The sequence below is a fragment of the Aotus nancymaae genome, unplaced genomic scaffold, assembly GCF_030222135.1.
Source record: "Aotus nancymaae isolate 86718 unplaced genomic scaffold, 86718_ANA_hifiasm-v0.15.2.pri h1tg000115l, whole genome shotgun sequence".
NCBI lineage: Eukaryota > Metazoa > Chordata > Mammalia > Primates > Aotidae > Aotus > Aotus nancymaae.
Window position 1 is genome coordinate 9953103 of NW_026988530.1, and position 12608 is coordinate 9965710.

A 12608-nucleotide genomic window follows, 5' to 3' on the forward strand; every position below is an offset into this window, starting at 1 on the left:
AACAAGAGCAAACTCCATCTCAAAAAAATAAATAAATTCAAGTTGGTAAGTACATGACAAGAAAACTCATGTTGCAGTAATTTTGTGCATCTGATATTAAATGAAATAGATACTGGCCATAGCATTTATAATTAATATACGGCAGAAAAGATAGACACATGTAAAACAGAAAGAACAGAAGAAAATAGACACAGCGAAAGACTGAAAGGAGAAGAAAGGTGAAAAGCTTAACCTTTTGACCATCCAGAGGACTCCCTACAGAAGCATGAGGAGACCCAATGTCCTGTAATGGTAGAAAAAGAGATGTGAAGACTAATAACAGAAATAGCAAGAATGCAGCAAGATTTCCAATTTTCCTTAAGTGAAAGCTTTGTGCTAGCAATACTGAGCACAGCAAAACTTTCAGATTTTGAAAGATGACCCATTTCTCAACAGACATGAGAGTTTACTTGACCCTTTACACTTGTTTTAATACTTTCTTTTCTCTTGAGACTGTATCTTCAAACTGTATCTATTGCTTCAATAGAAGCAATAGATATTATAAAGCAGCTCATATCAAATCCACGAAGTGACTTTTTTTGGTGGTAGCAGGGGAACAAAAATAGCATTTTAGTTCCTTCTACTGATTAGTGATTTATAGCTATAGATGGTCCCCAACTGTAGTTATCCTAAAAATATTTTTAACTTTATAATGGTGTGAAAGCAATATGCATTTGGTGGTAACTGTACTGTGAGTGCTCACATAACCATTCTGTTTTTCACTTTCAGTACAATATTCCAGAAATCACATATTCAACACTTTATTTTTAATAGGCTTTGTGTTAGATGATTTTGCCCAACTGTATGCTAATGTAAGTGTTGTGAACACGTTTAAGATAGGCTAGGCTAACCTATGATGTTTGGTAGGTTAGGTGTATTAAGTGCACTTTTTTTTTTTTGAGATGGAGTCTTGCTCTGGCTGGAGTACAGTGGTCTGATGTCGGCTCACTGCAACCTCTGCCTCCTGGGTTCAAGTGATTCTCATGTCTCAGCCTCCTGAGTCTGGACTACAGGCGCACGTCACCATGCCCAGCTAATTTTCATATTTTTAGTAGAGACAGGGTTTCACCATGTTGGTCAGGCTGGTCTCGAACTCCTGACCTCAGGTAATCCACCTGCCTTGGCTTCCCAAAGTGCTGGGATTACAGACATGAGCCACTGTGCCCGGCCTTAAATGCACTTTCAACTTACAATATTTTCAACTTAAAATGAATTTATCAGGACATAACCCCATACTAAGTTGAAGAGCATCTATATACACATGAAAAAAGATAAAGAGATCATCTTTTCTATACATAGGTATTTTATTTTGACTAGATACTAAGAATAAACAGTTGACCTTTGAACAACACAAGTTTAAGCTGCATGGGTCCACTTATATGTGGATTGTCTTCCTTTTCTGCAACCCCTGAGACAAATAAGACGAATGCCTCCTCTTCCTCCTTCTCTTCAGACTACTCTAATTTAAGATGAGGAGGATGAAGCCCTTTATGATGACCCACTTCCACTTAATGAATTGTAAATGCATTTTCTATTTCTTAAGATGTTCTTTGTAACATTTCCTTTTCCCTAGCTTACTTTATTATAAGAATATAGTCTATAATACATATAACATATAGAATATGTGTTAATCAACTCTTTGTTATCAGCAAGACTTCCAGTCAACAAGAGGCTATCAGTTGTTAAGTTTTTGAAGAGTCAAAAGTTGTATGTGGGTTTGTAACTGTGCATGGGGTTGGACCCCTAACTCCTGCATTGTTCAAGGGCCAACTCTAATATTGGGAAATATTCACTAGCTATTTCAGTGTCAGTGAAAACGTGTTTCTACACACAAAATTATTTTGCATAAAACACAGGACAGGAAAATGGAAATGTAGTGGAAAGGAGAATAATTAAGATAAAAAGAACAGGTATCACTGATGGAAAGAATTCTCTCAGCCACTTAACACAGTATGCGTTCAATAAAAATTAGCTGTGAAGTTGACTGATATTAATATTGCTTTTCTGTGACTTGCACGCTACTCTCCACAGAATGAATCCCAAGAACAGTGTCCATGAGGAAGATGGAAAAAGGGGAATAAATGTTACTCTAAGAAGTCCAGAGCAACATGGTACCTGATTAGCTGTTTCCTCTTCTGGCTCCTGAATATTGAAAACAGTTGCACTGTCAGCACCTAGCAGTCGACGAGCTATTCTTTCTTCATATGTTAACCTCTAAACAAAGTAAGCCACAAAAAATACAAAATTAGAAAAAAATCACAAACACATATTGCCTTATGAAAAAGTAAAAAACAATGAACACACTTGAGCGATTTTCCATAACTGTTCTCTCTCCAGCTTCAGACACCTGCATGTTTCTTTTTCTTGCTTTAGCTGTTCTACCTTTTACCTCCCTTTCCAGCAGCAACGGCCTAATCCAAAGAGCCACCAATCGGTACAGCATGAATTTAGAGTGAGCAATAAGCGACAAGGCAGGAATCACAGAGAAAATATTTGTCATATCCTTAATGAAAAACATAAAAAAAAAAGATATTTAAACAGCAAAACACAATTTAAAAGAAATGTTATTTTTATAGCCATCCATCAGCTTCAGAACAAAGAAAAAAACAAAGATACTCAAAAGGAGAATGAACTGACTAAAAAGAAAAGAACAGGTATCCCTAATGGAAATAATTCTATCAGTCATTTAACATTATGTGCTCAGTAAGTGTCAGCTAAAGGAAGATTTGGATGAGCTGGCAATGGTGGTCCTCTCTGCTTTGGGGTTCTCACCTCTAAGAGCATTTTCCAGGCTGCTGTGTAACATATCGGATTGGAGGCAACTATCCTAATCCCCAGAGAATGATGCACACGGATGAAGCAGCAGGAGGATTATGCAAGACACTTGCCAAAGCTAACAGCCTCACTTCACGACTTGACTCAAACGCAGACTGCTTGCCCATCAGGCATAGAAAGTGATAGTGTTCTTCTATCTCGCAGCCAGCACTTCGGAACTGACTCAGACCATTTTAGCTATGCCATTCTTATACATAAGAAATGCCAACATTTTTGTCTGACTATTGGGGTGATACCTGTTCTTCAATACTCATTCTAAAGTGTCTTAGACTTAAGGGTCTGGAGGGAATTTTCAGACACCATTTGCCTCATCAGGGGCATTTTATAAGCAAGTGTTTGATTAGAAATAGAGAATAATTGGTAAGGTAGAATCTAAAAAATGTACAGAAATTATTTCAGACAAACTTCCCAACTTCTCAATATAAATGCAAATTTGATTGGAAGCTCTCTAGTCAGGAAAATATGTTGGGTAAATTTACAGTTTCCAGTAATTGCTGGTCTCAATCCCAGCTGAAACCGGGAAGTGAAACAAGTCAAGTGCCAAATGACAACTAGTCCTGCAGTTCAGTTATTTCATTTAATAACGAAAGGGCAGAGGACAAGAAGAGGCAGCGGTAGGAATGTTGCATGAAGCATCTGAGTCCACTGCTATTATTAAATTAATTTTCTCACACCTACTGAAAATCAGTGAATTCAGTTTTCAAAGAGTCTTAAATACCTGATCTCTTAAAGAGCTTTCCTAATCTTTTCATGGAGAATTGTAACACATCAAAGGCAAGGCTGGAGTGTTTTCCACTCTGTTTCTTATAAGCAAAAATATCAATTTCTTATCTATCCCTTCACCAGAATGCACCTGCAGCCACTAGAAGCCAAATATACTTCACAGTTTTGTTTCTAAGTCACTATGCCATGTGGCTATAAAAGCCCTTGTCTACAGATGCCAAAAATAAAAGAATAATATATAATATTAGGACAAAGTTTAGAATGCCATTTTCTAAAAAGGGAAACCTTACTTGTCATTTTAAGCTCTCAATTGTGGATACCCATGGAACTTATTGTTATTCACCACTAAACAGATGAATATAAATATACATACAATGTGTGGGTTTTTTTTTTTTAAGATGGGGTTTCACCATGTTGGTCAGGCTGGTCTTGAACTCCCGACCTCAGGTGATCCACCCACCTTGGCCTCCAAAGTGCTTGGATTACAGGCGTGAGCCACCGCGCTCGGCCTGGAAGGCTTACCTTAACCAAGACAATCTTAGTCCATAAGGAATATTGACATGAATAGCCAAAAAGAAAAAAAGCTGGAGGGATGCCTTACCTGGCTTGAAAAGTTCCCATATGTATTTATTTTAATCTTTTAAAGGCTTTAGTTGACAGAGCCAGGGAAAACTTCCAGAGTATGTACATTTACACATGTAATCACTTATTTCAGGGAGAAAATATTTTCCTTTTGTGAAAATCTTCTGTATTCAGTGAAATGAGTAACACAAAACTTCATTCAAATTTTAATTTTGCTTAATCAGATTAAGATACCCTATTAAAGTCAGCATTCAGCACCCTTCCTCTGCTCTCTGCCTTTCTAATCAAGTGTGGTCTGTTCTCACAGTTTAATTTATCAATGTTTGATAATTAAAATTCTCAGAAAACATAATTATAGAGAGCTTTCTACTCTGAAAAAGGTGTCTGAAAGGAAGATTTTATACAAAAGATCCTTTTCTTGTCCTTAAGAGCCAGGCAAATTTTTCCTGTGATAATTCCTTAAAGAAGGTACAGAAGGCTCCTTTCCTTTACCTGCTAAGTCTTATTTTCTAGACTTTTAATGGGGATGCTTTTCTCATCCCCTTAAAACATTCTGGAAAGAGTATTTTAAAAAGAAAAGAATATTTTAAAAAGAAAAGCATCAACAGAAGAGATTAAAAAACTGATGCGGAAACACCTAAGTCCAGTGGAGAAAACATCTTATATGTATATTTTACCAAACCTATTTAGGTCCTTCAAAGTTCTGGAGCCGTAAAACAATTATTTTTTCCTACAGTTTAGTTGTCTTGCTCTAACCAACCAGAACAAGATTTTGGAACGGCCCTTGTTCTTTCAGATACTGAATCAGTATCTAGTAGCAGTCTGGGAGAAAAGGACAGAACTTCCCCATTGATTTCTCTAGATTTTTTTTGTGTGTGTACAAGCAGTACATACCATGGAAAACAAATTATCTTTTTGATACTTTAATTGCAATTCACTGTTTCTGGGTAGATAACCATTCCAGAGTATACCTTCTCCCTCCCTCCCCAGTCCTATCAGCCAGAATGAAATCCCTGTGTTCCTTTTTTTTTTTTTTAATACCATTGGCATTGCTCATTTGTTCCACTCCCAACCAGATATCTGCCCTTCCTTTTTCCTTTCTTTCCCACTCACTCTCTTCACTCTTAGAAAGGTTTTATGCCTAGGAGAAAGCAGTGAAGAATTAATAGAAGGAAGGCCTTTTATTTTCTGTTTTGTCTCTGGATTCAAATCCTGACATTAAGAGAAATGTTGAGATTGAAGGGTAATAAAATAATGTGGTCAGGTGCAGAGGCTCATGCCTATAATTCCAGCACTTTCGGAGGCCAAGGAGGGCAGATTGCTTGAGTTCTGGAGTTTGAAACCAGCCTAGGCAACATAGGGAGACTCTGTCTCTAAAAAAATAAAACTAGTGAGGCATGGTGACATGTGCCTGTGATCCCAGTTACCCACGAGGTTGAGGTCAGAGGACTGTTTGCACCTGGGAAGTCAAGGATGCAGTGAGCTGTGACCACACCATTGCACTCCAGCATGGATGACAAAGTGAGACCCTGTCTCAAAAATAATCATGTTGTGGACCATTATGAAGCACCTAAGTCTTAGAGAAAGGAGGAAAGGCATGTGGGTAGCTAATTCTCCAAGTCCAGGTCCCAAATCTGTCAGTACCGGCTGGCCGTTGTTCAGGAGGTCTTCCTTGAAGCGAAGTTTTCGTTCCAGGTCTTGAATAACAGCATCCTTTGTGCCTTGAATCTCCTCATCAGAGGCTATTCTAGCAGTCCTACCGGCCTTCTTCGGAAACCCACTGCAGGACAAAAGCACAAGGCAGTATAGTTAGTCAGACATACAAATCCAAGTCAAACATTCAAGTCCAACAAAGACAGTGCAAGGTGTCAGCGTGTCACTCCCTCTTTTTTATGCTGCCTCTATTCCAACCATTACGGAAAGAACCATGAAAGCTGGTTCAGGTAACACTAATTGGATCCAGGTTTCAGAGGAAGTTCACATACGTTAGGGGAGTCTGCCTCAGTGGCTAGGAAAATGCCAAGGATGGGGAAGGCCTGCATATTATTTTAGTCTTAGGGAGGCAGCAACGTAAAGTGAGAGAATGATGTGATTTGTAAGTAGACCTGAGTTTAAAATCTGACCCCACCTCGTATTGTCTGTGAACTTGGGCAAGTTTTTTAAAAATACCACATAAGAATGTTGGGAGGTTGAAAGAAACATATTTTTATCGTACTTTTATTCAGTCTTCTGGTCTTTTGTCATTCATTCTTCGATAATAGTGCCTAGCCCATATGAAATGAATATTAAGTCTGTTACCTTCTCTTCCATCCCCTTATATCCTGATTTGGTAAGGGTAGGCCAATGTTATTTGAGGTCTGTTTTATACAAGAGGGCTCTGGGAGGTCAGCAGGTCCTACTGTGCCTGGTGTCCCAAAGTCTCCTGAACCGCTGGAGAGCCCAGGGCTCTTGGGACAGGTGGTATCTCAGAACTTTCCCTTCCAAAGGCAGCAACGCAACCTGGGTTGTGTAAGCCAGGGGTCACTGGTGCTGCATGCCTGATGGGTACAGAATCACTTCTGTTGGTGCCTTAAGCAAGTTGCTTCCTATTTTTCTTCCTTTTCCCTCATAGGGCAGTGGACAAAAATTAATGAGAAATAGACTAGTAAGCCATGGGAAATGAATTGACCTATCACTACCCATTATCAACAAACTTGAACTTCAAAAACAAAGTTCGGGTGGAAAAAAAGCAAGTCACAGAAGAATATATAATTCTGTTTATAAACAGGCAGAAGTAAAACAGTCCCCTGCTACAGCAGCGGTTCTCCAAGTGTGGTCCCTGGACCAGCAGCATTGGCATGACCTGAAGTTGTTAGGAATGCGGATTTTTGGCATCGCTCCAGACCTACTGAATCACACATTCTGAGTTGGGGCCCAGCAATCTGTGTTTTAACAAGTTCTCTAGGTGATATATGCAAAAGTTTTAGAAAGAAACCGAGGGGAGCATACATACATGATAAAACCATGAAGAGGAGAATGATTAACTCAGAAATTCAGGGTAGCAGTTACCTCTCAGGAAGAGTTGTGGATGCAATTGGGGAGGGTTACATGGGGGCTTCAAAGGTACTAGAAATGGATAAGAATTTCATTTTATTAAGCTATACATATACACTGTATATAGTTCCTTATTTATGTTATATATTTCATAAGATATTTCTAAGTTTAAAAAGTTTGCTGCAGGCCAGGCATGGTGCCTTATACCTGTATTCCCAGCACTTCGGGAGACAAAGGTGGGTAAATCCTGAGGTCAGGAGTTTGAGACCAGCCTGGCTGACATGGTGAAACCCCATCTCTAGTAAAAATACAAAAGTTAGCCATGTGTGGTAGTGGGCACCTGTAATCACAGCTACTTGGAAGGCTGGGCTATAAGAATTGCTTGAACCTGGAAGGCAGAGGTTGCAGTGAGCCGAGCTCACACCACTGCACTCCAGCCTGGGCGACAAAGCGAAATGCTGTCCCCCCAAAAAACACAAAACCCAAAAAACTTTACTGCCAATGTGCCATGGCAGTGTGTGCCTCATGTCACTTTACCGATCCAGTAGAAAGCAGCAGTAAGGCTAAGAATGCACCTAAACGCTGGGTTCACCATTTCACCCACCAGTGCTGGGAACAAAACTGTCACTAAGTCTGCAGCAGAAACTCTGAGCCTCCTGTAAGGACCCTGTTCCCGTCCCTCCTCAGTCACCCTGCCATGCGCTCCTGAGGCCTATGCTCTGGGTCTTCCCGACAGCCGCCCTTTCCTCTTGGCCACGCCCCTTTGTTTCCTTGCTGAACTTTTCCTGATTTTGCTGGGTGTTCACCCTTCACTGTGCTTATAGAAAGTGATCTGCCTCCCCAAACTCAGGGGGTAATTAATGTACATCAGTTTAAATGGTCTCAATCCCCTGGAGAGTGACTAGCTTGGCCAAAGTCACGTGAGATAGCCTGGGCCAATGTGACTGAGGTAGTGGGGGGTAGTGAGGTGCTCTAGTTAAAATTCTCTCACACTGAAAGGAAACAGAAGGAAGAAATGCCCCTCTTCTTTCATTGGGTCTTACTGTGTCAGAAATGTTATGCCAGAAGCGGTGGTGTTCACTCCATAACTGTAAGAAGAGAACCCACATAGACTGCAAAGACCGAGAGTACCTGGGCCCTGCTGACTTAATCTACCACGGGACTGCGCTACCCCCGACTTGTTTCCTAAGTCAGTAAACCCTGTGCGTCGAATCTCCCGAGTTGAGTCTTTGGATACCTACGGTGGAAAACATGCTAACTGATTAAAACCTGCTTCTCTAGGTTTGTCCCTTTTAGTCATTTGCCCCTAAGTTCAAATAAGATAACACTACACATCGCAAACTGATTTTGATCTTTAGGAAGGTGGGCAATGACCCTGAGACATGCTGACAGTAAGAACCACAGGAGTTATAACTTCAGTGTTTAGTATCATGCAATCCTTTAACAAACATATGCAGAGTTTGCTAGTTTTCCTGAGCCTGGAACCTCTCTCCCTCCCACTCTTTTACCTGGGTTATGTTGTCATCAGTCTTCAGTGTAACAGCTCCTTGGAAAGGATGTCCCTGACTAAGCCTGTCCCATGGGTTATTGTGCCATGTTTGTTTCTTCACAGTATCTCACACTCTGTTGCTTCTTTCAAATTGTCTCTCCCTCACCATGGCTCCTTTGTTCATCACCGCACTAACAGACACTCAAATAACATTTCTGGAATGCGTGAATGGATGCACAGTCTATCTCTACTTCTGATTTCTCTCTCCCCTCCCTCCTCAGTCAAGAAAACTTGTGCCAGAGCCATGTGAAATCAGATCACATGTAAAAAGTCAGGCTCAGAACAAGTAAAAATTACATAATTTCGGAAGGAGAGTTCTCTGCATTTGACTACAGCCTTACGTCTGAGAACTAGAAGAACTAGGTTCTGAAGTCACCTTCAAGGTAAACTGAAGACAACTAGACAACTAGCTCTCTGTTACATCAGCAATGGCTGGGAACACACATTTCCCATGATTACTGTCAGCCTGTGCAATGTACACCACACACAAGCATGTGTGCTGAGCAGCCTTGGATGACAGAGGTGCCACTGTGTTTCTCCAGGTAGACTACGCTGAGAGCTGTGTTCTCAGCACAAATGAGAAAGAAAGCGGGGACAAGGGGACCGTAAAGGTCAGAACAGGTCATCTAATCTGGAGGAGCAGAGAACTGGTTTGTAAAAGTCAGCCACAGTTCTCTTAGACAAGAAAATACCTGTCTATTCACTGTAGAGTAAGTCCTGTTGCTTGGGAAGCATTTCTCAGTGTATTTGACTCTTAAAGGGACTTGGAACAACTGCTCTAGAACATTCCATAGAGTTGTCACCTTGGTTTGTGTCCCTGCCACGAGGTAACTTATCCTTTCAGAGGATGCAATTCCAGTTTGTCTTCGGCTCAAGTGAAAATCTATTCTATCTTTCTTTTAACAAGTCAATTCACTCAACATATTACCAGCATTAAGGGCAGTTACTTAATTCCTAATTTCCCACAACATTAAAGATGTTTTCCTCTTACAGAATTTAAGGTGCTCTATCTTCTTGGTTCTACACAATTAGCACAGAAATAAAAATCAATCAACTGAAATATTTTTCTTATTATGGACAGGGTTTCACTCTGTTGCCCAGGCTAGAATGCAGTGGTGTGATTACAGCTCCCTGAAGCCCTGACATCCTAGAAGGTTCAAGCAACCTTCCTGCCTCATCCTCCAGGCGGCTGGGACCACAAGTGCATACCACTATGCCTGGCTAATTTTTAATTTTTTGTAGGGTCAGTTTCTCCCTATGTTCCCTGCTGGTCTCAAACTCCTGGGCTCAAGTGATCCTCCAGCCTTGGCCTCTCGAAGAGCTGGGATTACAGGCATGAGCCACTGTTCCTGGCTTTAATATTTTTTTAAACGTTTAATAGTGATTAGACAAATATTTATTAAGCATTTAGCATGGCACAGTTTAAGGCCAATACATCAATGCAAATCCTGTTAAGCCTAGAACAAAATAGTTGGTTTGTAAGGTAAGTGATTGTTAATGCCTGATGACATAATTCTACATATTAAGATTTTATGCACAAATATGAAAATATATATAAAAAAGCTTCATCACTGTAGTCTCAATACTACTTAATAGTTTTTGCTTCTTAGTACATTCAATTTAAATTAGTATATTGAAGAACTGTAACATTAATTGCTCATGTCTTCCTTTACTAATCTTACCTGTTTTTCCACAAAGAAAAATGAGACAAAATTAGACTTTGGACTAATTTATATGTTTGCACATACATACATAGGTGGCAATGGGAATTGTAGGTTCTTTACCCAAATAGCTCCTGGAAGAGGACCATTTTAGCAGTGGTGACATATGCATTATTTGGTGCCTTGTAGATGACAGCATGTACAAATACTTGCCTCCGCACTTGGAATGGTGATCACAGTCTACTACATAGTTTATGTTGCATTCATCCTTGAAGGCTATGAAAATTAGATTCTGAACCTAGAGTCTGCTATTAGGCCACCTCTGCCTCCTACTAAAATGAATGTGTCCAGCCCATTGAAGATTCCCTTCAACAAGCATGAGCTCCATGACACACTGCATTGCAAATCTGACTTTTTGCAAATGTCTGTGGCTGGAGATATGCCAGTATTAGTGGTCAGTGCTTGAAACTGAAACTTGAGGGGGGAATAAGATTCCAATGGGAAATTATTTACAGTGACTAATATTTGAACATTTTAAACTTACAAAAATGGCAGTTTCATAGAGGCTCTATGGTTTAAAAATACAGAGCACTTCATGACTTTGTGTGTCATCCTTGCACAGAGGCCAGGTTCATCTTCTCCGTCTCATTTCAATTTTAGTATATGCACTGCTGAAGTGAACACTCAACACTATTTTACGTGAGATGGCAAAGACCCCCCAAATCCTAAAGAATGGTCCTTGATCAGAGAGGCTAATAACCAAGTCGGGGAATAAGTTAAGGAACAAGCCATGTGGTACCAATTCTAGGTGCAATGGGAATAGAAAAGAAACAGAAAACAGTGCTGGCTAGAATGACTGCAGAAGAGGCAAGTTCTAAGACAGCCTTGAATGATGACAAGGACATAGACAAACAGAGTGGAGGAGAGGAAGAAATTCAGAGTCAGCATGAAAAAAGGAACAGACCTGAGAACCTGTTTTTTTGTTTTGTTTTGTTTTTCTCTAAACCACTTAAAAGCTGTGTGGTTTGGACTAGTTACCTAATGACCATATGTCTCAGTTTCCTCTTTTGTAAAATGTGGGTTTTAACACCTTGTATCTCAGAAAATCAATGAGTTAGAACAGTGCTGGGTGTAGTAAGAGTGGATGTGAAATAGCAGAAGAAAATATCCAGCATGGAAGTGAGTCACAGAGACGAGACTGGTCGAGGGAAACAGAATGAAAGAGGGGAAGGAGTTTAAAAAGATGCAAGAATTCTTGTCCAGAATTTCCAAGAATGTGCAAAAAGCCCTTACTGATTGCCTTCTCATTGTTCAACTCTGTTCCAGGTGCTAGAAATATAATGTTGAACTAGGTCATGATAGTTAGAAAAACCATTTTTATGGTGAATATGGCAGAGAGAGAGAGAAAAGAATGGAAGGCGAGATATGTCAGAAGGTGGTAAACTCAGTGAAGTGCAGAAGTATGAAGAGATGACTGTGTCAGACAGTGTGGTCCGTCAGACTTCAGGTGACTACAGTGGTGGCCTAAACCATAGGAAGCGGCTGGCTACGTGAGGCCTACAGGGAGAGCCTGGCAGCGCAGAGGCCTCACGACCGGAACGAGGCTGCAAGGCCAACGGATGGGCAGTGTGAACCCTGAGGAAACAGGGATGGAATACGGTTCTCTCACACTCATTCTCATATGGAACCTCTTTTTTCCAGAGAGCATCTCACTGGACTAGCGTAATTTAGAAACACTTTATGACATTGTGTTAAAAATTGAGGACAAGGATTAGGGGTAGCATGCAAGGTGGGAGTTGGAAATAAAAGTGGAGTGTTTTGAAAGGGGAGGCGTGAGGCAAAATTTTGGACACTGAGTTTGTTTTCCTACAAAACTAATGCTGTGTTAGAATTTAATTAAGATGGTTGTAGTTTTGCTCCTTGAAGTGGCACCTTCTTTTGATAAATGAAGAGCAGCAACTCATTAGGAAATAAAGAGTGGTGACAGAGATGATCTTTTTTTGATGGTTTGCACGATTAAAAAAAAAAATAAAGTAGTATTCAAAGTTAGTAGTTACTGAAACCAGAATGTTTCACAAAAATCTATACTCAGAGGCAAACCTTAACCAATAAACAATTCATAACAGGCTTCCCACACTAAATACTTCATTGTATACACGCTCAGCCCAACTGTACAAAACACATTA

At 40.2% G+C, this 12608-nt stretch overlaps 2 protein-coding genes and 1 non-coding gene across 11 annotated transcripts in view; 1 reads left to right on the forward strand and 2 right to left on the reverse strand.

Annotated features, from left to right (window-relative positions):
- CBR4 (carbonyl reductase 4) overlaps positions 1–12608 on the forward strand; it is a 141322-nt gene that overhangs the window by 106478 nt on the left and 22236 nt on the right. For 2 of the 5 annotated variants that reach the window (XR_010340603.1, XM_012457220.3), the window contains one exon: positions 2071–4441. The exons of the other annotated variants lie outside the window; for them this stretch is intronic. Coding sequence is in view for 1 of the 2 variants with exons in the window: in XM_012457220.3 (XP_012312643.1) it covers positions 2071–2075 (5 nt within the window). In the remaining variant the exon portion in view is untranslated. Of the gene's footprint in view, positions 1–2070; positions 4442–12608 lie in introns of those variants that run through there. 5 annotated transcript variants of the gene reach the window in all.
- PALLD (palladin, cytoskeletal associated protein) overlaps positions 1–12608 on the reverse strand; it is a 463427-nt gene that overhangs the window by 30256 nt on the left and 420563 nt on the right. For all 5 annotated transcript variants that reach the window (XM_064371018.1, XM_064371019.1, XM_064371017.1 and 2 more), the window contains 2 exons: positions 5824–5959; positions 2155–2253 (listed from right to left, as the gene is read on the reverse strand). In XM_064371018.1, coding sequence (XP_064227088.1) covers positions 2155–2253; positions 5824–5959 — 235 coding nt within the window. The remainder of the gene's footprint in view (positions 1–2154; positions 2254–5823; positions 5960–12608) is intronic.
- LOC135272590 (U6 spliceosomal RNA) lies at positions 11000–11102 on the reverse strand. The gene has a single exon (XR_010340611.1). It is a non-coding gene; the product is annotated as a U6 spliceosomal RNA (small nuclear RNA).